The 25,303-nt window shown below is 39.4% G+C and overlaps 1 protein-coding gene across 2 annotated transcripts; it reads right to left on the bottom strand.

The window, feature by feature from the left end:
• Positions 1–41: 41 nt before the first annotated feature.
• On the bottom strand, positions 42–16,364 carry ncln (nicalin). Of its 2 annotated transcripts, none has more exons than XM_051695396.1 (15): positions 16,101–16,364; positions 14,147–14,337; positions 13,913–14,057; positions 13,580–13,674; positions 10,883–10,963; positions 10,687–10,790; positions 10,495–10,583; positions 10,271–10,410; positions 9,557–9,735; positions 9,307–9,394; positions 8,243–8,281; positions 7,947–8,110; positions 7,781–7,834; positions 1,258–1,336; positions 42–1,178 (listed from the first exon to the last, which is right to left on the bottom strand). In XM_051695396.1, exons 1-15 carry the CDS (start codon positions 16,261–16,263, stop codon positions 1,116–1,118), a joined length of 1,674 nt encoding a protein of 557 aa, XP_051551356.1. In that variant the 5' UTR covers positions 16,264–16,364; the 3' UTR covers positions 42–1,115. The 2 variants fall into 2 exon arrangements, with proteins under 2 accessions (XP_051551356.1, XP_051551355.1); XM_051695395.1 differs by having other exon boundaries at positions 9,512–9,735.
• Between the last annotated feature and the right edge of the window lie 8,939 nt (positions 16,365–25,303).

Genomic DNA, 25,303 nt, shown 5'->3' on the forward strand with positions numbered 1-25,303 from the left:
TTTAATAAATTCTGTCCAAAGAAAACAACTGCAATATTGACTTATTTCAACAAATGCCTTTATTTATTTTTTACTTCGTCTTTTGCCCCAAGAATCAAGTTTGTGTACCCCTAGTTTCTACAGTTCGAAAAGTAAAATTGGGAGAACAAAAGATTTTAAATCAGTGCAAGTCGAAGCATTATTAACTTCCATAAATAACAGCAAATTTGTACCCTACTGCATTCACATAAATGGTGAAAGCAGGACTGGACTTCGGATGTCAAAGCACACAAGGAATTAGCATTCGGAAAGAAATCGGGGTTTGTATGCAGAAGAACTGTACACTGTGACAAAAACGTTATTCGACTTGTTTAAGAGGGATTGTAATCTTCAAGATAAAATTAGGTGAAGAAAAACATGAAATATCGGTCACCAATCGTCACATTATAAACATATAATACTCGCTTTAAAGAGAATCAGCAGTTTTTGCACCGAAGTGAGTTGAAACTTGCGAAAAAGATTTAGTGTCAGACATACGAAGACTTCAACTCAACCCAGAGCATGATTTGGCCCACTCTGTAGTAGCTGCCAGTGAAGATACCCAATGCTTTCAGGAAACACTGCTTAAAAGTACAATCCGTAATTGACTCGGGAAGTTAATGATAACACAACAAACACCCATTGAACAACTGCAACACTCGACATTTAGCCAGTTCCTCCATTCAGTGTTCGACTAAGTGGCTCCGTTCGAACAATTACACATTGTATTTTTAAAGGGATAGACCACCCAAAAAATGAAAATGCTGTCGCCTTTTTACGTCGTTTCAAATCCGGAAAAAATATATTTTAGGCAGAATGACATGAGGCTGAGTAAATGGCAGAATTTTCATTTGAACAGTTGCTTTAAGGATGTAGGACACAGTAGGAATGAGGCAGCGTTGGGACAGCGAAGATTTGAAGGCTTGCAGAGGAGCAGTGGATGAAACACTTGGCATGAAAATCAACTTTCATTCTCAGAAAAATAATCAAACAAACACACAAACATGTTATAAGGAAACCGGACACACTCTTGGCTCTGCTGTGGGACCCCTGAGGTCCCTAATATTGCAGGTGCGAGAAGAGACAGAAGTCGTACGTTAGTGTTGTTTGACCCGAGGTGCGGTGACTCTGCGCAGGAAACCGTACAGAAGTCCAAAATTCTACAAGGATAAGAGGAATTACGTCATTTCATAACACTTAAAATTCAGTTTCAAGAAAAATCTGAATGTTAGATTTTACCTGTACGGCGAGATAGAGCACTCCGAGATAAGATGCGATACAGACAGCTAGCAGCAGGTCGAAGATCGCTGGTTTTACCCTGATGCGTTTTAAAATGCAAAATAGACCAGAATGATTGAACAGCAAATAACGAAACGGCTTTCACACAACACTTAACCCGGGATATGCAACATTTCACACTTGTAATTTTGAAAGGGGGTTAAGTGTTTAATGTTATTAGCTTGATCATTTACAAATGTAATAATTAGATTAATTAGAAACCCCAGGTTTACAAATGTAGTGAAATATTGACTACACTCAAAAAACCTTTTTGAGATTAACGCATTTCAATTGTATGTCCATCAAACTGAATTGACAGGATCTTTAAATAGTGTACATATTATGAATTCAGAATAAATGTGAAGTATTTAATTAAAATGAATGAGTATAAACTCATTGATTATCTAATCAGCCAATCGTGTGGCAGCAGTGTAATGTATAAAATCATGCAGATATGGGTCAGGAGCTTCAATGTTCACATCAAGCATCAGAATGGGTTAAAATGTGGTGACAGTGATATAGACCATGGCATGATTGTTGGTCTGACCATTCTCCTCTGACCTCTTGTCATTAACAAGCCATTTTCATCCACAGAACTGCCATTCACTGGATGTATTTTGGTTTCCACAGAATCATTCTCCATACCAGTGGTTCTCAACTGGTTTTGCTTCGGGACCCAGATTTTACACTGGACATCAAATGGCGACCCGCCATAGTAAAAAACATAACCTGTATTTAATGTATCCTGGGTCGCATTTTCTTTTAACTTGCATAGTTTTGTTCATGGTTTTCAAGTATAAATGCATGCATCAAGTGACATATTTGACTAAAAGTAGTTCTCTTCCACCTTTTAGAAGTTGATGATATTTATTATCCAGTTTATTTCCAAATATCAAACATCATTCTAACAGAACATATACACTATATTGCCAAAAGTATTCGCTCATCTGCCTTTAGACGCATATGAACTTAAGTGACATCCCATTCTTAATCCATAGGGTTTAATATGACATCGACCCACCCTTTGCAGCTATAACAGCTTCAACTCTTCTGGGAAGGCTTTCCACAAGGTTAAGGAGTGTGTTTATGAGAATTTTTGACCATTCTTCCAGAAGCGCATTTGTGAGGTCAGACACTGATGTTGGACGAGAAGGCCTGGCTCGCAGTCTTCTCTCTAATTCATCCCAAAGGTGCTCTATCGGGTTGAGGTCAGGACTCTGTGCAGGCCAGTCAAGTTCTTCCACACCAAACTCGCTCATCCATGTCTTTATGGACCTTGCTTTGTGCACTGGTGCGCAGTCATGTTGGAACAGGAAGGGGCCATCCCCAAACTGTTCCCACAAAGTTGGGAGCATGGAATTGTCCAAAATCTCTTGGTATGCTGAAGCATTCAGAGTTCCTTTCACTGGAACTAAGGGGCCAAGCTCAGCTCCTGAAAAACAACCCCACACCATAATCCCCCCTCCACCAAACTTCACAGTTGGCACAATGCAGTCAGACAAGTACCGTTCTCCTGGCAACCACCAAACCCAGACTCGTCCATCAGATTGCCAGATGGAGAAGCGTGATTCGTCACTCCAGAGAACGCGTCTCCACTGCTCTAGAGTCCAGTGGCGGCGTGCTTTACACCACTGCATCCGACGCTTTGCATTGCACTTGGTGATGTATGGATTGGATGCAGCTGCTCGGCCATGGAAACCCATTCCATGAAGCTCTCTACACACTGTTCTTGAGCTAATCTGAAGGCCACATGAACTTTGGAGGTCTGTAGCGATTGACTCTGCAGAAAGTTGGCGACCTCTGTGCACTATGCGCCTCAGCATCCGCTGACCCCGCTCTGTCATTTTACGTGGCCTACCGCTTCGTGGCTGAGTTGCTGTCATTCCCAATCACTTCCACTTTGTTATAATACCACTGACAGTTGACTGTGGAATATTTAGTAGCGAGGAAATTTCACGACTGGACTTGTTGCACAGGTGGCATCCTATCACAGTACCACGCTGGAATTCACTGAGCTCCTGAGAGCGGCCCATTCTTTCACAAATGTTTGTAGAAGCAGTCTGCATGCCTAGGTGCTTCATTTTATACACCTGTGGCCATGGAAGTGATTGGAACACCTGAATTCAATTATTTGGATGGGTGAGCGAATACTTTTGGCAATATAGTGTATTACACAGGAGGAAAACTTTATTCATAATTTGTCCACAAGTCTTGGAGGTCCAGATTTAAAGCCATTTATGTATATGCCCTTATATTTACAGTGTAATGACATATAAGCACGGCGTAAGACCATGATGGTCCCTCATTACTATGGCTAGAGGTCAATGTAGCTAGTTTTTCTAATAATAATAATAATAATAATAATATAATAATAAATGATAGTGTTAATTAAAAATACTACAGATTCAACCTAATACATTATTTAATATGAAACTGTAACATTTGTCAAAATATCACAGTTACTGTTACTGCTGTAAAATCATGAAACATTTTTGTATGGGTGATGTGTAATTTTAAAAACAACAACTTTATTTTGGCGCATAGCACAGTGTTGTTCTGTTCCACCTCAATGTTGTTTATAATGTCGGGGCTGCCTGTTTGAGAGGTTTGACTTCCTCCATAGTGATTTAAACTAGAAAAATTCAAATGGGCATTAACTACGTTTCCATCCAAGGATTGTTTGCAAAAAAAGTTTTAGCGCATCAAAATAAAGCTGATTGAAACGCAAATTATCGATAAAATTTCACAAGTGTCGACATAATATTTTTCTGTTTAACTCTAGCGCATAAACTCTATGTCGATACATAAAATGTCGCGAAAAACTGGTTTGGAAACACTTTTTGTTGAGAAAATAGGCATTAATGCAAAAATGTAGTGTCACATGACAGAATTTGCCCCAAACGTAAGCCTGAGTTAATCATGACGACAAGGTATAGGATCCTTGAAAGCCAATTTATTGTACGTGATTATAGATTGATCTGAACGGCATAAAGATCCGATCACTGCAAACATGACACTTCCAGGAGTGCCAACACAAATATCTTGTATCATGCACATCAACAAGTGCACAGAGAACAAATGAATGGCCACACTTTGTGATTAGACATCCGGTAGATGTTTTTCTACACCATTCAAAATAATAGACGGCAGTCACAGAATTAGCCCACAATACAAAAAACATATCGTTTCTGTGCACAAAGATGTTTTAAATTAAAAATAAATACACAATACTAGAAGAAAAGCTTCAGTGTGCTTTTTTGGAACACGAACATATAGCCCAATTCTATAAAATTATTGTTTAGCTTTTGAAAAAATGCCAGCAAATTTCCCTATATTAAATTAAATAAATTACCAAACGAAAAACGCATTAAATTAAAAAAATATATTACCTTGCCTTTTCTTTACACAAACTTAAATTAGCCGTACCCTGTTCTGTAGACGAAAAAAGTCGGCTGAATGACATTTTCTACACTTCAAGACTATAAATTATCAGAACTATTTGTTCAATGCGGAGTTCACTTTCAGAAAACGAGCTTTTGAAAATTTTAAAACGTTTAAATATTTTAAATCTAACCCTCTTTACCTCGGATCGCATTTGCTGAGCTTCTTCAGAAAATGTAAATTGTATTATGACGCTAAAATTAATTTTAGATGACAATCAAGTTCAGTTGGTCGTTAAAAGTTGCTGGACAAATATGCGGAACATAATGCTGTTGAGATGGCAGTGCTTTAGATTAGATGATTGTTTAAAATAGCCTGTTGAATATCAGGAATGTATCATATGTAAACCCTGATATTACACTACATCCGTTTCTTTAATAGCTGTGCACACAGCATATACTCATCGATGGATGCTCCTTATAATAAGACTGAAAGTTTCCCCACTATTTGGTGCAGGTTGCCAGCTTGAACAGGGCCATGATGATTCGCTTTCGGGTCAGAACCGGTGGGAACCTGCGATAGACGCAACATCAGGACCAATATTACAGTCCTATCAGAAGGGCAACTGCTCCCTTTTGATTGCAATTCCTCGTCTTCTGATTGCATTTATTTGTGAAATTATAATGACAAGAAGCTGGCTAATTTCAATGAATTGTCTCAATACTCTCCCCATTTTACCAAAACTTCAGAGAAAAAATAGGGACATCTGGGAGGCGAATTAGCAATAAACACACATTTCTGAATGGAAACGGATTCAGGGCAGATTTCTTTTGCGCTAAACCAAAACTTATGCGACAGTTTTTTTTTTTTAGGCATGATGTCATCACGCACACCATTTTTATCGATAAAAGGCCATTTGAATGGAAACAGGCAGAAGATGGCAAATTTCGGCAATTTTTTTCATGCATTTTCACTTTGTCGATAACAAAATAGCGCGATAAGCGGATGGAAACTAGGCTACAGATCCACGGTGGGCGAGCAGGTGCGCCAGAGAAGCCGTTGTAGATGAGAAGCCTTTTGCGTGTATAAAAAAAAAAAAAAATCGCTGAAATTTTACTTAGGTAGCTGGCGAAAAATTTTCAATGGGAGAATCATGCATGTTCTTTCCCTGCTGTCCGCGACCCAGTCCGAACAGACCTGCGACCCACCAGTTGAGAAACACTGCTCTATAAACTCTAGAGACTGTTGAGTGTGAAAATCCCAGGAGATCAGCAGTTACAGAAATACTCAAACCTGCCCATCTGGCACCAACAATCATGCCACGCTCCAAATCACTGAGATCACATTTTTCCCCATTCTGTTGGTTGATGTGAACATTAACCGAAGCTCCTGACCCGTATCTACATGACTTTATACATTACACTGCTGCCACACGATTGGCTGATTAGATAATCACATGAATAAGTAGATGTACAGGTGTTCTTAATAAAGTGGCCGGTGAGTGTAGTAAACCAAATTCATAATTTATACAATTTGGAAAATGGCAATGCAACTACATTTGAAGTGACATTACCTGTTTACGAAAATTTAAATAAGAATATATAATAATATCCTGAATTATATATACATATATATGTACACACCGATCAGCCATAACATTAAAACCACCTGCCTAATATTGTGTAGGTCCTCCTCGTGCCGCCAAAACAGCACCAACCCGCATCTCAGAATAGCATTCAGAGACGATGTTCTTCTCACCACAATTGTACAGAGTGGTTATCTGAGTTACCGTAGACTTTGTCAGTTCGAACCAGTCTGGCCATTCTCTGTTGACCTCTCTCACCAACAAGGTGTTTCCGTCCACAGAACTGCCGCTCACTGAATGTTTTTGGCACCATTCGGAGTAAATTCTAGAGACTGTTGTGTGTGAAAATCCCAGGAGATCAGCAGTTACAGAAATACTCAAACCAGCCCGTCTGGCACCAACAATCATGCCACGCTCCAAATCACTGAGATCACATTTTTCCCCATTCTGATGGTTGATGTGAACATTAACTGAAGCTCCTGACCCGTATCTGCATTATTTTATTCACTGCACTGCTGCCACATGATTGGCTGATTAGATAATCACATGGATGATTGTTGGTGCCAGATGGGCAGGTTTGAGTATTTCTGTAACTGCTGATCTCCTGGGATTTTCACAAACAACAGTCTCTAGAATTTACTCCGAATGGTGCCAAAAACAAAAAAATATCCAGTGAGCGGCAGTTCTGTGGACGGAAATGTCTTGTTGGTGAGAGAGGTCAACAGAGAATGGCCAGACTGGTTTGAACTGGCAAAGTCTATGGTAACTCAGATAACCACTCTGTACAATTGTGGTGAGAAGAACAGCGTGTCAGAATGCTATTCTGAGATGCGGGTTGGCGCTGTTTTGGCAGCATGAGGGGGACCTACACAATATTAGGCAGGTGGTTTTAATGTTGTGGCTGATCGGTGTATACACACATTATATATATTGTTTTTAATAAATATCCTTAAACATTTATTATTTAAATTTACTTCAACATATTTAAACAAATCTCATTTAAACCATCTGTTTAAATCTTCATTTTTTGAGCGTACCCAGCAGGTTCAGATATAAATGTATAATTATGGGGCAATATTTGCCCCCTGGATCTGATTTTTAGGGGCATTTATTTATATATTTTTACTTCAGGAGGTCATTTTTAATATATGTTTTTTATTATTACAAAATCCAAATTAATTTAGGAAGGCTTTTACCTAAACATTTAAATCAGTATGAACTCATATTTTATAATAATATGTGTAAGACTTTGCATTAAATAATAGAAAATACTTCAAATGTAAAACGATTTTTAAAAAGTTAATTAAAGGGGCATTTTTGTGCCAAGCCCCCATTATTTTCTGACCCTGGTACCCAGGTTAATTACTAACTCAGGATAAAGAGTGAACAGTGTGAATCAGCATTACTTTAACAAAGGGTTTACAATTTTCAGTGTGAAAAGACCAAAAGTGTTGCAAATATGCTAGAAATTCCAACCAATAACTGATCATTTCAATAAATAATTACTGACACTCTCACCTATAAGCATTCATGGTCTGCTTAAGTTGATCGTAAAAGACAAACTCTGGATCCCTGTCGAAACGAAGCAAAGAATAAAAACAAGATCATCTGTACAGCAGCATCTTTTAAAATCTGAATTTCCAGTGCCGGTCTGGAAGCAGTAAGCTAATGGAGCTGATTTCACCTCTTATCTGCTCTGACTAGATGTCTCTTGACGTCCTTTAGATAGCGGCTCATGTGATACTCCAGCGTGTTGACGATGCTGCTGTCTTTGTCCACCAGTTGTGCGGCTCGCGGCTGAGCGGTTAGCCAGTCCAACAGTGACGTCAGCTGCTCGTCCTGTACCTGCTGTTGAGAGAGAAGAGACACGAGTAACAAGAGCAACTCTGAGGGAGCCATGAAATAAGGGTACAGTATTTGCAAACTGTAGATCTGAGGGCTGAAACAGCAGCAAAATCATCCGCACTTGATCTCACTCACCATCTGTTCAGTAAAGATCTCCAGGTCTCCACTGGCACCCTGTGCAAGTCAGAAAAATTATATTAATGTTGCATAGTGCTGAATAGTGACTGACCAAAAAGAGTTTGGGTGACTGATTTAAAGTTGATATAAACATAACACAGTTTAATGACAGCAAATTAACACTTTATACAGTACTGCACAATATAAAATTTTACACAAAAGTGAGTGTTCAATATATGCGTTTCTTAAATTTGTGTGCGTATATCGGAATGAAAACAAACAGATTTCAACTTATATTAATATCATGGCTGGGACTAAGGGGAGGCTGGGTGGGCCTTGGCCCCCAAGAATTTCACTGTGCCTCCAGAAACTTCAGACACCCCCTACCCTAGTCAGATGGCAAAACAATCAACCCCCCTCCATTCATTCCCTTGTCAGACAGTGAAATGCATATTATATGGTATAATGGATAATGCTATCCAGACCGCTAGAGGGCGCCGCTTGCTCACACATCACTGACTGAAGCACTGAATGCAGGCTATATTTTAAAATGCAGCCTTTAAGGTTTAGTAATCGTGCAAGGCCATATTTTTATTTCAATATTGATTCAATCATTCAGCATTAATGACTATAATGAAGCTGTCTCGGAAGTCTAAGTCTGCTGGTTTCAAAGCGTTTTGGATGGTTTCCCTCATCATGTACAGATAAGTGCCATCAATACAAGTGCCACATTCATTTATGGTGGTTTTACCACATAAACGTGAGAATAAGAAAGAATACAAATTAAATATTATATGTTCTTAGGAGTGCCAACCCTTCTACATATTGTGGCTATTATTATTTCTGGATTGTGCATTTAAATTCAGACTTTGTACAAAGTGTGTTACTACTTAATTATAAATACACCATTGTTTTTTCATGTTGGCATATTAATGCTTATAACCAAAATACCAATGATTTTAATTTGGTCATTAATTGACCAATAAATATCTGTAGCCAATACATCGGTCCATCCCTAGTTTTTATAACATTCTCAGTAACAAGATTCAATGTTAAACGCTTCACAGTTTTGCATTACTTACTTTTTCTGTCAGGTTGTATATCACCCTCGCCAGAGTCTCTGCAATGACTTTTGTGTTACGACTGAGTTTCTTCAAATCCACATGAGGTCTACGAAGAAAACGGAATCGAAAACAGATGACAACGTCAGTTAAATGAACAATCAGCTGGGGGAGGATCAAAATGGCGATGCTATGACGGGGTGAGAGAGCACCAATCATCACCCACCCGGCGGTGGCCTCTCCCGCCCCCTCCAGAGAGGGCGACACTGACCGCATGTCCATGATGGAGTGACGCTCCGCGCTGCGGTGGCTCTCCAGGTGCGACAGGGTGAACGCGGGCAGACGGCGGATGCCGAATCGCTCGTGCTCCCATGCCAAAGTGTCGTCGGCCAGGTTGATCTTTTTGTGGACCATTGAGAACTTCAGATCAGGGTGCTGCTGGGCCGACACCTAAACATGGGATAATGGCGGTTTACAGATGATCTCTAAATGTCGAAAATCTGTTTATGTTTGAAAATGCGAGTATTGACGCTGACTACCACCCCTGGAGTCGCGAGTCCGAATCCAGGGCGTGCTGAGTGACTCCAGCCAGGTCTCCTAAGCAACCAAATTGGCCTGGTTGCTAGGGAGGGTAGAGTCCCATTGGGTACCCTCCTCATGGTCGTGATTAGTGGTGTGTGGCAAGTTGTGCGTGGATTGCAGAGAGTAGCATGAGTCTCCACATGCTGTGAGTCTCCGCGGTGTCATGCACAACGAGCCACGTGATAAGATGCGTGGATTGACAGTCTCGGAAGCGGAGGCAACTGAGATTTGTCCTCCACCACCCGGATTGAGGTGAGTAACCATGCCACCATGAGGACCTACTAAGTAGTGGGAATTGGGCACCCAAATTGGGAGAAATATAAAAAAAGAAAAAAAGAATAGACCACTGAAAAACCCATGAGGACACTTATCGCACATGTGCGAATGATTCATCATGTCTTACAGTCTCCAGTTCTTTCAGCAGGGTGTGTTGGGGGCTTCCTTCTTTTGGTGGTTTGGACACATGAAGGTAAAGATTGTCGCCATTACCCAAAGTGTCCAGACACAAAACAAACGCCACGTTATCCTGCAGCAGACTGGAATCTGAAACACAAGCACAGGGTAAATCAAAAACAGTTTAAAAAAGACATAAAATCTGATGTATGCGAGTCACGTACACATACACACCTGTGTGATCCAGATTGTCCTCCAGCCAGCGTTTAGACCCTTGATAGTTAAATTTCCCACCTCCCGACAAGAAAAACAGCAGATTATACCTAAAAACGGCAAAAAGTTTTAACGACGAGGATCTCATAGACAAAACAGATCTTCTTTTAGAAAGCTGGTTTACTAGTATAAGAGTAAAAATGGAAGCGCTACCCTGCGTGAGTTCTCTTGTAGGAATAAAGTCTGGAGAAGAGGCGCGCAAGTTCCAGGAGAATGGCGACTCCGCTACCGTTTGAGTCCGCGCCGTACGACAGCCACTGAAAGAAAACAAACACTGAATACCGCACAGGAACTCAACAAAAAGGTACATAAAAATGGAAGGAATATCGCCAAAAAAAACAGTCCTTACTGGAGCAACTCCGAACGAGTCGTAATGAGCCACCAGGACAATAGTGGGCAGCTCTTCTCCACCCACTCCTGTTAGTCGCCCCTTAGCAAGATGAAGGAAAGGAAGACTCAATTATTTACCTATAAAACTGCACCGTACTAGAGACCGAAGATCAATATTTTGAGCATGTCATAAACAGCATCAATATAGCCAACATGAGGTGGCCAAATCTAAAAGTTTGCAAACATATCTCCAAACACATTAGGTCAGCATGCAACAACATTCACAACACATTTTACTTCCATAATGTGATGTATTTCATAGTAGATATTCAAGGAGACATAAAAATGTAAAGGCATTGTTCAGATTGTAATTGATACTTTCTGAACAATAAATTGGGCTTGATGACATCATCCGAAAAAGAAAGATGTTTCAGAGGCGGAGCAAATTATTGTATTTTAACGAAAGATTAGAAGCATTTAGTTTTTTGTTGCATTGGAACAATGTACACCAATAAATCCAACACAATAAGATCAGGAACATATCTTGAGAAATTTACATTTCTGATTTAATCTTAACTAGATTTAAACACTACACAGCAGAGTAGTTGTTTGATCACATGGGCTATAAACCCGTTATCTGAGTTTAGTTCTATTGTTCTGGTGTCGAGTATTACAGACCTTTTGGACTGAACAAAGTCCTGATGTTAAATCCTCTGCTCTTATCAGAGTGATGATCACTTACAGCAGTGGTTCCCAAACTTTGTACAGTGGCGTACCCCTCCAAACATTCAACATCCTTTCGTGTACCCCCTCTCGACCGCATAGATAACATCTATCTTTGTAAAACAACTCCCTTATATTAAACATGTTATATTTATATATGTTATATTAATCATATACATACTGAATAAATGGCTTACCGATTGATATGGGTATGCTTGATATGATATAACTGCATAACTTGAAAAGTTCCCCTCATCGCGTCACGGTATGCAAGAATAGTGTTCGGTTCTGTGCCTGGAATTGTGCATAATTGCAGGTACGGCATTGCTGGCCGACTTCGAGCATTGCGGGTAAGTATCTGTGCAATTCCAATTTTTTTGGAATAATGTTCCAAAGAGGTTTTATTGTTGAGTGGACATAAGTTAATCATAATTACATGGTAATTTTCTTGATTTTGACTGACGTTGTAAACAGAAAAAAGGAAAAAGGTTTGTTTTTATATAATATGAGATTACAATTACGACAGGCTATTGCTGATTATCTACTTTTAATGAATAACTGCTCATACAGTATTTATTAGCCTATTTGACAATGTTTACTTTATAGTAGATGTTGACCGATATATCAGTTTTACTGATTAATCGGTGCCAATTGTTGCTTTTTGGAACTATCGGTTATCGGCAAAAATCGATAGTTCCCCATGTTCCTCTGTGGCCGAAACCCTTCATCTGGTGAATGTATAGGCTACAAAAAGCTTAATTTGGTAAAATATTTACATCAAGCATTTTAGTGGAGCCAAATGTCACCATTACTGTTTAGACTTGTTCACTTTACTTGGCCTTAATTCACATTATTAATGTGAAATGTTATTAAAAAAAGACATGACAACTGACAAGCGATCACTGGTCATCTACTATTGATGAATGATGATCTACTGTTAATTACTGCTCATACAGTGTTTATTAGCCCATATGGCAATGTTTACTTTTTAGTAATTCTATTGTAATGCATTGTAGAGCATGTTTTGTTTCTCTTACGGAAATGTCAAAATAAGAGTCCCTGTGTATTTCAGGCATGTTTATAATTATTATTTTTAAAGTATTATGTACCAAATGTTCATTTGTTTTCTAGATATTATTGGGATTTTGGTGGCACAACAAACATGCATCTGGGATTTTACTCATTTTGGACTCTGCGTCTATGTTTGAGTCCTCATCACAGGAAAAAAAGACTCAGATTTAGTTTTTTTGAATTTTCTCCCGTTTTCTCCCCAGTTTGGAATGCCCAATTCCCAATGCGCTCTAAGTCCTCGTGGTGGTGTACTGATTCGCCTCAATCCGGGTGGCGGAGGATGAATCTCAGTTGCCTCCGCGTCTGAGACCGTCAACCCGTGTATCTTATCACGTGGCTTGTTGAGCGCGTTACCGCAGAGACACAGCGCGTGTGGAGGCTTCACGCCATCCACCGCGGCAACTACGCTAAACTCACCACGCGCCCCACCGAGAACGAACCACATTATAGCGACCACGAGGAGGTTACTCCATGTGACTCTACCCTCCCCAGCAACTGGGCCAATTTGGTTGCTTAGGAGACCCGGCTGGAGTCACTCAGGACACCCTGGGATTCGAACTAGCGAACTCCAAGGGCGGTAGCCAGCGTCTTTTACCACTGTGCTACCCAGGCCCCCAATAAATCGGTTTTCTTGCATTTTCCGCCAGCTTAGTTATCGGTATCAGAAAAATCCAATATCTGTCGACCTCTGACTAAAACTACAAAATATGTCCATGTGTACTGGCAGTGCATGTAATGTACTCACTTTCATACTAGTGTGTACTGTATATGGTTGCAGTAGATGAGCTTTGCGTTTATCCCAACATTTGCATTATCCATCCATTAACAGGTCACAGGAAGAACATTGCGACACTATTTAGATCTTCTCAAACAGCTTCTAATAATGTAATAGTGTAAACAAAGACAAATATGCTGTACACACCTCTAGGCTGGTGATGGCCCAGTCACTGAGAGCTTTACTCTGAGCTCCACTGGTCACCATCTGAAAACCGTTAGCCGTCGCCGAGTGAAGCAGCACTGTTTGAAAAGATAAACGTGATCTGTCACTATTAAACTTTATATATTTTTCTATTTTGGCCAATAAATTACAATGATTTTTCAATTAACTTTTCATTCGTGTGTGATTACTGGATAAAAATATGAAAATTATTAAAATTCTGAATGATTCGTAATTGAATCATTTAGTTTGATTAGTTGAAAAAATGGCCACTACTTGGCATTTATGCCATTTTCTAAAGGGTCAGTTGTTTGGTACCTTCAGCAGCCGATGAAGCCCCCTGTGACGAGGAGGACATCTGTGTTTGTGTGTAAATGGACAGCAGCTCCTCGTCCTCCAGAGCGAAGTACACAGGGACGATGGTCTCTGTGGCCAACAGCTCCGGCTCCAGCTCCATGAACTGCTGCAGAAAAATAACCCAAGATCATCAGCCTCAGCGACTCTGATTCTGGAAAAAAAAGAAAAAAAATCAATCAAATCCCTGGCTCTTACCTGGACTATGTCCTGAGGCATAGTGGACATGTTCTGGGGCAGGATGATGATGACGGCTCCCGCGGACTGTTGGAGAGCTTTCTGATATTTCTCGTACGAGAAATCAGCGAGCCGCATCATCACACATCGACGGCTGAGCACCTCGTCCTCCACCGTACGAGCTTCAGTGTTTAAAATGGCATTTCTGGAACCTGTGGAGAAAATTTAACCATTACCATATGAATCAGAATTTATGTTATTATTTTAATCTTGCACGATAAGCTCCCTTTTTCTCCCCAATTTGGAACGCCCAATTCCCAATGCTCTCTAAGTCCTCGTGGTGGCGTAGCGACTCGCCTCAATCCAGGTGGCGGAGGACGAATCTCAATTGCCTCCTCGTCAATCCGTGCATCTTATCATGTGGCTTGTTGAGCGCGTTACCACGGAGACCTAGCGCATGTAGAGGCCCACGCTATTCTCCGCGGCATCCACGCACAACTCACCACGTGCCCCACCGAGAGCAAGAACCAAATTATAGCGACCACGAGGAGGTTAACCCATGTGACTCAACCCTCCCTAGCAACCGGGCTAATCTGGTTGCTTAGGAGACCTGGCTGGTGTCACTCAGCACACCCTGGATTCGAACTCGTGACTCCAGGGGTGGTAGTCAGCGTCAATACTCGCTGAGCTTCCCAGGCCCCACACGATAATCTCTTATTATTTTAGTTGACATGCCCTGAATGTTTTTGTAGCTGTTAAAGTTCCTCTTCACCCTAGCACATCCATTTATCAAATAAATCCATGAAAGAACTGTTAAACAGTTTTGATCTATAGTATCCACTCATGAAGAGTGCCTGGAGTTTGATAATGTGATATATTTCAGATCTACACAGCTTTGACAGGTGATTTTACCCTTGGTTTAGGGGGTGATGCGGTCTAATGCTTCATAAATCAACATTAGAGGGGTTTGAACCTACAACATTGTTAGGGGATGGAAATCGTAATGTTGTAGGTTCAAACCCCTCTAATGTTGATTCGTGAACCATGAGTTTTTTTTAGTGTCATCCTGCCATTAAGAGTCTCAATCAAGAGCACAAAGATGCCTGATCAAGTTTCAATAAACAATCCTTGATGGGATTTGAACCTACAACCTTTCAGTTACCAATTCAGATGTTGGGTTTGAATCTAAAACTTTTTAAGTTATCCCAAATGTAGCCGACTGTTTCACAAATCAATCTTAGTGCAGTTTGACGATACAACCTCCCAGTTACCTGCCCATTTAGTGGATCAAGTTCAACCTTTGTGGGATTTGAACCTGCAATCCTTTGGTTACCAGCCCAGATCTGGGGTTTAAATCCACAGCCTGTCCAGTTTTGTTTGGTAAATCAAAACCTTGCTGGGGTTGAAAGATAAGGGCCATTGAGAAATAATTTTTTTTGAGGTGATAAAAGCGTTTTCTACCACAAATAAATACAAAACTAAATACCTTTAGTTTTAAATACGTTTTACTCAAAATTCAACTATAGAGTAAAAGGTATTACAATTATTTCCTTGCACCCTAAATACATGAGAGTGCATGCAACTTAATCATTCATTAACAAACATATTTTTCATTTTCTCAGGGTTAAACAATATGACCTTAACAAAATATTGATATTTAATATGACAAAATATTTTTTTTTTTTTTTTTTTTTTGCGCTCAAAATATAATTTTGTGCGTGCAGAATTGTGGCACAAGTATAACTCCATAGCATACTGGTTCACGAATCAACCTCTATGGAGTTTGACCATACACACTTTCAGTTACCAGCCTAAGGCTTCGACCCCCACAAAGGCTGATTAATGAAAGACTAAGCCACAGCACCCCCACTCCATGTCCTTTACGGAAACAAAGGGCGTTAATAAAGCGTTATATCATCATATAAAGTGTGATGTAATATAAATAATGTTGTTGTTTACAGTAAATTAATGTTACCGTAGGTTTGTCCCTGCAGATCGTACTGCTGCATGCGGTACACACTGAACTCATGCGCTGCTTCCGCACGAAGCGGACACATCAGAACCAAAAACAGCACCAAACTCAGCGGAAACGACCACTTTAGCATGTTCTCCAGCACCTCACTGGCCTCCTCGAACATGCTGGACGCGGTTCGGTTGATTCCGACGGACAGAAATTGAGAAATAAAACGAATGAATGAGTGACGAGGAGCGCTCGAGCTGACAGGATCCGCAGGGAGAGTTTCAGACAGGCGAAATCAACGGACACCTACAAAAACGCATTCAACTTGAATATAAAACTGGTGTGTTCGTGTAATTTTAACATTGTTTCCACATTAATTCGCGTTAAATATACACTATTGGACATTAATGATTTTTAAATGAAGTTAATGAGTGAGATTCAGTTTATTTCGTCTCATTTTTGTTGTTGTTGGGGTCCATCAGGCTAAAACAGGTACATCCTCTTCTGACCGTACGATTTTTTTTTAAGAAGTTTGTAGATTAAAGGGATATTTCGGGTTAAATACAAATTAAACTCAATTAACAGCATTTGCGGCATAATGTTGATTACAACAAACATTACTTTCGACTCGTTCCTTATTGTCTTAAAAAAAGCAAAAATCTGGCTTACAGTGAAGCACTTACAATGGAAGTGAATATGGGCCAATCCGTAAACGTTAAAAATCACTCACTGTTTCAAAAGTATAGACACAAGACATAAACAATATTTGTAAACATGACTTTTGTGTGATAAAATCACTTACTAACCTTGTCTGTGTAAAGTTGTATCCAATTTAACCCTAAAACAGCCATAAAAATGATGGTTTAAACAACTTTACAGCTGAAATAATACACAAGTTTTAACAAAAGATTTAATGTAAGCGATTATGAAATTTTAAACATCACATTTCTGCTTTTAAACCCTCTAAAATCTGGGCCCATTCACTTCCCTTGTAAGTGATATTGAGGGTTAAATGGGGTACAACACCAAATTATGAGGGTTAAATGAGTTACAACACCACATTTTGAGGGTTCAGTGGGGTACAACACCACGTTTTGAGTGTTCAGTGGGCTACAACACCACTTTTTGAGTGTTCAATGGAGTATAACACCAAATTCTGAGGGTTCAGTGGGTTACAACACCACATTTTGAGTGTTCAGTGGAGTACAACACCACATTTTCAGTGTTCAGTGGAGTACAACACCAAATTTTGAGGGTTCAGTGGGTTACAACACCACATTTTGAGTGTTCAATGGAGTACAACACCACATTTTGAGTGTTCAGTGGGGTATAACACCAAATTTTGAGGGTTCAATGAGTTACAACACCACATTTTTACTGTTCAGTGGAGTACAAAACCAAATTTTAAGGGTCAATGAGTTACAACACCACATTTTGAGTGTTCAGTGGAGTACAACACCACATTTTGAGGGTTCAATGGGGTACAACACCACATTTTGAGTGTTCAGTGGTGTACATCACCAAATTTTGAGGGTTCATTGGGGTACAACACCAAATATTAAGGGTTCAATGGGGTACAACACCAAATTTTGAGGGTTTAATGGGGTACAACACCACATTTTGAGGGTTCAGTGGGTTACAACACCACATTTTGAGTGTTCAGTGGTGTACATCACCAAATTTTGAGGGTTTAGTGGGGTACAACACCACATTTTGAGTGTTCAGTGGTGTACATCACCAAATTTTGAGGGTTCAATGGGGTACAACACCAAATTTTGAGGGTTTAATGGGGTACAACACCACATTTTGAGGGTTCAGTGGGTTACAACACCACATTTTGTGTGTTCAGTGGTGTACATCACCAAATTTTGAGGGTTCAGTGGGGTACAACACCACATTTTGAGTGTTCAGTGGTGTACATCACCAAATTTTGAGGGTTCAGTGGGGTACAACACAACATTTTGAGGGTTCGATGGGTTACAACACCACATTCTGAGTGTTCAATGGGGTAAAACACCAAATTTTGAGTGTTCAATGGGGTACAACACCAAATTTTGAGGGTTCAATGGGTTACAACACCACATTTTGAGGGTTCAATGGGGTAAAACACCACATTCTGAGGTTTCAAGGGGTTCAACACCAAATTTTGAGGGTTCAGTGGGTTACAACACCACATTTTGAGGGTTCAGTGGGTTACAACACCAAATTTTGAGAGTTCAATGGGGTACAACATCACATTTTGAGGGTTCAATGGGGTACAACACCAAATTTTGAGGGTTCAATGGATTACAACACCACATTTTGAGGGTTCAGTGGGTTACAACACCAAATTTTGAGAGTTCAGTGGGGTACAACATCACATTTTGAGGGTTCAATGAGGTACAACACCAAATTTTGAGGGTTCAGTGGGTTACAACACCAAATTTTGAGGGTTCAGTGGGTTAAAACACCACATTTTGAGGGTTCAATGGGGTACAACACCAAATTTTGAGGGTTCAATGGGGTACAACACCAAATTTCGAGGGTTCAAATGGGTACAACACCACATTTTGAGGGTTCGATGGGTTACAACACCACATTTTGAGGGTTCAATGGGGTACAACACCACATTTTGAGTGTTCAGTGGTGTACAACACCAAATTTTGAGGGTTCAATTGGGTACAACACCACATTTTGAGGGTTCGATGGGTTACAACACCACATTTTGAGTGTTCAGTGGTGTACATCACCAAATTTTGAGGGTTCATTGGGGTACAACACCAAATATTAAGGGTTCGATGGGGTACAACACCAAATTTTGAGGGTTTAATGGGGTACAACACCACATTTTGAGGGTTCAGTGGGTTACAACACCAAATTTTGAGGGTTCAATTGGGTACAACACCACATTTTGAGGGTTCGATGGGTTACAACACCACATTTTGAGTGTTCAGTGGTGTACATCACCAAATTTTGAGGGTTCATTGGGGTACAACACCAAATATTAAGGGTTCAATGGGGTACAACACCAAATTTTGAGGGTTTAATGGGGTACAACACCACATTTTGAGGGTTCAGTGGGTTACAACACCACATTTTGAGTGTTCAGTGGTGTACATCACCAAATTTTGAGGGTTCAGTGGGGTACAACACAACATTTTGAGGGTTCGATGGGTTACAACACCACATTCTGAGTGTTCAGTGGGGTAAAACACCAAATTTTGAGGGTTCGATGGGTTACAACACCACATTCTGAGTGTTCAATAGGGTAAAACACCAAATTTTGAGGGTTCAATGGGGTACAACACCACATTTTGAGGGTTCAGTGGGGTACAACACCAAATTTTGAAGGTTCAATGGGGTACAACACCACATTTTGAGTGTTCAATGGGGTACAACACCACATTCTGAGGTTCCAAGGGGGTACAACACCACATTTTGAGGGTTCAGTGGGTTACAACACCACATTTTGAGGTTTCAGTGGGTTACAACACCAAATTTTGAGAGTTCAGTGGGGTACAACATCACATTTTGAGGGTTCAATGGGTTACAACACCACATTTTGAGGGTTCAGTGGGTTACAACACCAAATTTTGAGAGTTCAGTGGGGTACAACATCACATTTTGAGGGTTCAATGGGGTACAACACCAAATTTTGAGGGTTCAGTGGGTTACAACACCACATTTTGAGGGTTCAGTGGGTTACAACACCAAATTTTGAGAGTTCAGTGGGGTACAACATCACATTTTGAGGGTTCAATGGGGTACAACACCAAATTTTGAGGGTTCAGTGGGTTACAACACCAAATTTTGAGGGTATACAATGGGGTACAACACCACATTTTGAGGGTTCAATGGGGTACAACACCAAATTTTGAGGGTTCAGTGGGTTACAACACCACATTTTGAGGGTTCAGTGGGGTACAACACCACATTTTGAGGGTTCAATGGGGTACAGCACCAAATTTCGAGGTTTAATGGGTTACAACACCAAATTTTGAGGGTATACAATGGGGTACAACACCACATTTTGAGGGTTCAATGGGGTACAACACCACATTTTGAGGGTTCAGTGGAGTACAACACCAACTTTTGAGGGTTCAATGGGGTACAACACCAAATTTTGAGGGTTCAATGGGGTACAACACCAACTTTTGAGGGTTCAATGGGTTACAACACCACATTTTGAGGGTTCAATGGGGTACAACACCAACTTTGAGGGTTCAATGGGGTACAACACCACATTTTGAGGATTCATTGGGGTACAACACCAAATATTTTTGTTTGAAAATATTAGTTAAAATGTGAATTAATATCTTTTTAACATCCTGGGAAAGATCACTACATATTTAAGCAGCCTCTGAACTTTGACTTTAAAAATTATTTTCCACAACTTTTTGTATTTGAAATTCTTTTAAACATAAAAAAAAAAAAAAAAAAAAAAAAAAAAAGGTTTTAACACTTGATAACACCAATGCCATGAACTCAAGGGACAAACAATCTTTTTAAAATTATTAATTTTTTTTTGCTTTTTTGCACACATGCTTATATTAAAAATAAGTACAAAATAAACACATAAATAACTTTACATGTCATAGAAGTGGTGTACCAGATGAAGGGGACAAGGATTTTTTTTTTTCAGGCAATTGGCAATTTCAAATATATTTTCTGAAAAAAGTGCAAAACAGAGTCAAGTCATTTCATATTATTAAATGTTAGGTTATAGAATGATATCATTTACTTTTTTAGCTATTTAAAAGCTTTTTTCATGACTAAAAAATGTCAAGGGACATGTTTGTCAACATATTTAGATACTGACACAAATGTTGTGAGAAATAACCTATTGTGAGACACAAAGCTGTCTTGACACAAAGAGGCTCTAGACGACTCACAGAACTGAATCTTCCATTGATCTGCCTTTAAATCTCAGAACGTTTTACATCTCATCTCATTTTTTCACTCTGGAGAGTAAATTGTAATTAAAACTGATAGTTGCAAGGATTCATACTTGTTTAATCCGCCACAGCAGCATCTATAAAACGTATTTTTAAACTCCTCCAGTAATACTTGATTGTGATTGGCCCATTCTGAACAGCGCTGCCAAAAGTAACAGGTGTCACGTGACAGCCGTCTATGCACTTCAGCAGTGGTCTAGTGATCTGTCGTCGTGTTTTTCCGAAAATAAATAAATACATTTAATTTATTACACGATTTAAGCACCGTATTTTACAATTTTCTATGTTTTTTCAATTTTTTATGTTTACAGAAATGTTCCTAAGCACTAGCTATTTTTTATTATTAATATTGAATAATCAATGCAAAATTCAAAATGATTTTTTAACATTATTGTTCAACTCAATTCTATACTTTATAACATGATTGACCACAGGAGGGCTGTCTTTCCCCAGATTTGGAGTCTGCATTGATTGGTTAAAAAAGGGCCCCTCGTATTTTATTTATTTATTTATTTATTTTGGTAACAAAACTGTTAGGTCTAATTACTGTTCCTGAACTTTATTAATAATCAAATACGATAATTATAATACAAGATCCACATGTTTCACTTGTTTTTTAATTTAACTTTTACAATGATAAACAATGAGTGAAGTCCAATTATAGGCAACTATATTTTCTCATTTTGCTGGTTAAACACCATGGAAAACCACATATACTGTAAAAATATAATTGATTCATCCACTTTCTTCAATAGGTGATTATTAAGCAGAATAAATAGACAATAATTTTTGCTTTTTTCTTAATGGAAATGAGAGGTGACCATTATAGAATTATAAGTGGCCTATTTTTGGACAGATATACAAACAAAAAGCACACAAAGCAGATTATAATGTCATTAAGGATAGAAAGGCAAACTTTTATTATTGGCTGAGTGCAGCCAATCAATCTATAAGTGCTTTAAACTAGAAAGTGCTTCCCCTTGAACATCCAAATAACATTACATACACTCCTACATTTACAAATAAATAAATAAATAAATGAATAAATATGACATTAGAGTCAAACCTCTTTAAATGATAACAAATGTATGGAAAAAAATTATAATAAATGTAAATTATAATACAGGAGCTGCATTCCAGTGTATATCCATATTTATTTAATTAATTTTTTTTCCCTTTTTCTCCCAATTTGGAATGCCCAATTCCCAATGTGCTTTTAAGTACTCGTGGTTGTGTAGTGATTTGCCTCAGTCCAGGTGGCAGAGGACGAATCCCAGTTGCCTCTGTGTCTGAGACCGTCAACCCACGCATCTTATCACGTGGCTTGTTGAGTGCGTTGCCACGGAGACATAGCGTGTGTGGAGGCTTCATGTCATCCACCGCGGCAACCACGCTCAACTCACTACGTGCCCCACCGAGAACGAACCACATTATAGCGACCACGAGGAGGTTACACCATGTGACTCTACCCTCCCTAGCAACCGGGCCAATTTGGTTGCTTAGGAGACCTGGCTGGAGTCACTCAGCACGCCCTGGCGAACTAGCGAACTCCAGGGGTGGTAGCCAGTGTCTTTACCACTGAGCTACCCAGGCCCCCTGTATATCCATATTCATATAAACACACTCACATATCCCATGCAGAAATCTGATTTATTGCCATATTTGAACATATACACATACATAAAAATGATGATGATGTTCTTCTCACCACAATTATACAGAGCGGTTATCTGAGTTACCGTAGACTTTGTCAGTTCGAACCAGTCTGGCCATTCTCTGTTGACCTCTCTCATCAACAAGGCATTTTCATCCACAGACCTGCTGCTCACTAGATATTTGTTGTTTTTGGCACCATTCTGAGTAAATTCTAGAGACTGTTGAGTGTGAAAATCCCAGGAGATCAGCAGTTACAGAAATACTCAAACCAGCCCATCTGGCACCAACAAACATCCATGCAATTATCAGCCAATCGTGTGGCAGCAGTGCAGTGCAAGATATTGTAAACATTATATACACCTAACTTAATGGGACTTGTGTGTGTGTGTGTGTGTGTGTGTATGTGTATATATATATATATATATATATATATATATCAGAATCCAAAGTCTTTAATACATAAATATGGCATATAGAATAAGCGAACAAAGATTTTAGATATTAAAGACTTTGGATTCGGACTCTCTCCACTTTATGGTTCTTAGCCACAGTTAGCTGTACACTCAAAAACACGAACTTTCACAACTGTCAGATTTACTGAGTACTCTCGTGTTCATATTACTCAAAAAATTAAAGTAACCAAGTGAACTTAAATTAACTGACTTGTTTCAATGCTTTTCAATCATAGCATAATGTTTCCAATTAGCATTTATTTAGCGTGCAAGCATTCACTGTACTAGCTAGTTAATCATGGAAAGAGATTCATTTGAGTTGATTTAACATGTCTAATTTTGTTGGTTTTACTTAATTCAATTAGGTTCCCTCTACTTGAAGTATTTAAGTATTTAAGAAAACTCATGTCGGAATGGGAGGCTAAAGGCTACAGCCCCTAGCATCAGTCGCTAGTGCGCCTCTTGAGGCCAAGGGAGTGAGGTTTACACATAACACACAGCTATAAGGTACCAGCTGGTTCCTGTTATATAAACACTGTCCATGACTGAATCATGTTCAGCGAAAGAGTTATTTTTTGTTGAATATATTATTTGTATTTTAAGAATATTTAGATTAAAGGAACATGCAGTTTTCCAGAATATAACAGGGACAAAACCAACCAAAGTCTTACAGACTAAATTTAGACCAAAAATGGAAGAACGTTTGATATACTGTATAAAAAGACTTGTTGTAGGTTTTTAAATGGCTATAATTTGTCACTCACTGGATTGATGTTTGTGTATGTATGTGTCTGCAAGCCACTGTGGTGAACCGATCAGTGTTGTAGGCAATAGACACGTGAACATAAACATCAACAGAGTCGTCCAGTGAAACAGACCGTTTGGATCGCACGCTGATGGTCTGGAAAAACCACGCAGTCAGTGCTAATGGACACAGCAGTCCTTAAGGAGCCAGAGTTTCCATTAAGTTGCATTAATGCATTCAGGAGAGACGCACTCGGCTCATCTCTTCATATCCCATTTCAAAGCAAATGGGGATTGCACCCTTGATTTGATATTTAAAGTTTGGGCTCCAAACGAAAGTGGCACTTTTGTATCTGAGCATTTTCAACGACAGACTTCAGTGCTTCCACTGACCCGTACCCACAGAACATATCCAACATCCTGTCTAGCATTTCAGATCTGCTTCCTTTAACTAGTGAGATGCATACCGTCCATTAGCAGAGCAGATCGATTTCATCACGTCCAGAAACGAGATTGTTAGTTTTCCCCCTCCATCAAACACAAGAGCTCATGTTTGACAGCTTTCAAACTGGTTATTGTTTTGAATTTTACATGATAAGAGTTAAAGAAATACTTCACCCAAAATGTCCAAAACCATCCAGAATTGAAGTCATTGCATCCCGTGTTCAAGCCCCCAAATGCTCGAGCCCCCGAAACGTCCCTTATTGAAGAGCTCAAAATGCTCTAGCGTCCCGTATTCGAGTGACAAAAAATTGGCAGCCCTAAATGAAAGTGATTGGCGACTACGCTATCTATCTCTAAAAACGAAAATGGGGGGGGGGGGGGCAATATCTTTTATACTTTTATGGTGTTTTTTTTTTTTTTTACATCATTTTTGGAGCTTAACAGCATCATCCCTCATTAACTTTTATTGTATTGTTGGAAAAGAGCTGCATACTTTACAATCCACAGAGGCAAGTCATACAGGTTAAGGGTGAGTAAATGATCACAAAATGTGTGAACTCTGTGAACCTTTAATTTTTGTTTTTTTTTACTTTTGTCTTGGAAAATATGGTGAAGTGGTGCATGCAATATTGTCTTGAAAGTGCTTGAAGGTTCTCAAAATATTCGAAAAATGCAAATGTGGCATTGTTATTATCTTGTTTACCATTTGAATGACTGTCGTCCATGACCCCATTTCATGAAGAACGTGATGCCTTTTTATTTTGTTGCCGTAAGAATGTGGCTAACCAGAACTCTTTTGCAATGTACCGGTTGACAGTAATTGCAGCTCTTGTGCGTCGCAGAAGCGCCATCGTGTTTTCTTCTCTTTTAGCTGATGAGGATTAGGCACTGGTCAAGCAGCGCCAATCAAAACACATTGCAGCAGAGTTATGCATCTGTAGGCTTGGCAGTTACTGTAATAATAACATCTTTAATGTACAGCAATTAG

The sequence above is a fragment of the Myxocyprinus asiaticus genome, chromosome 50, assembly GCF_019703515.2.
Source record: "Myxocyprinus asiaticus isolate MX2 ecotype Aquarium Trade chromosome 50, UBuf_Myxa_2, whole genome shotgun sequence".
NCBI classification, from domain to species: domain Eukaryota; kingdom Metazoa; phylum Chordata; class Actinopteri; order Cypriniformes; family Catostomidae; genus Myxocyprinus; species Myxocyprinus asiaticus.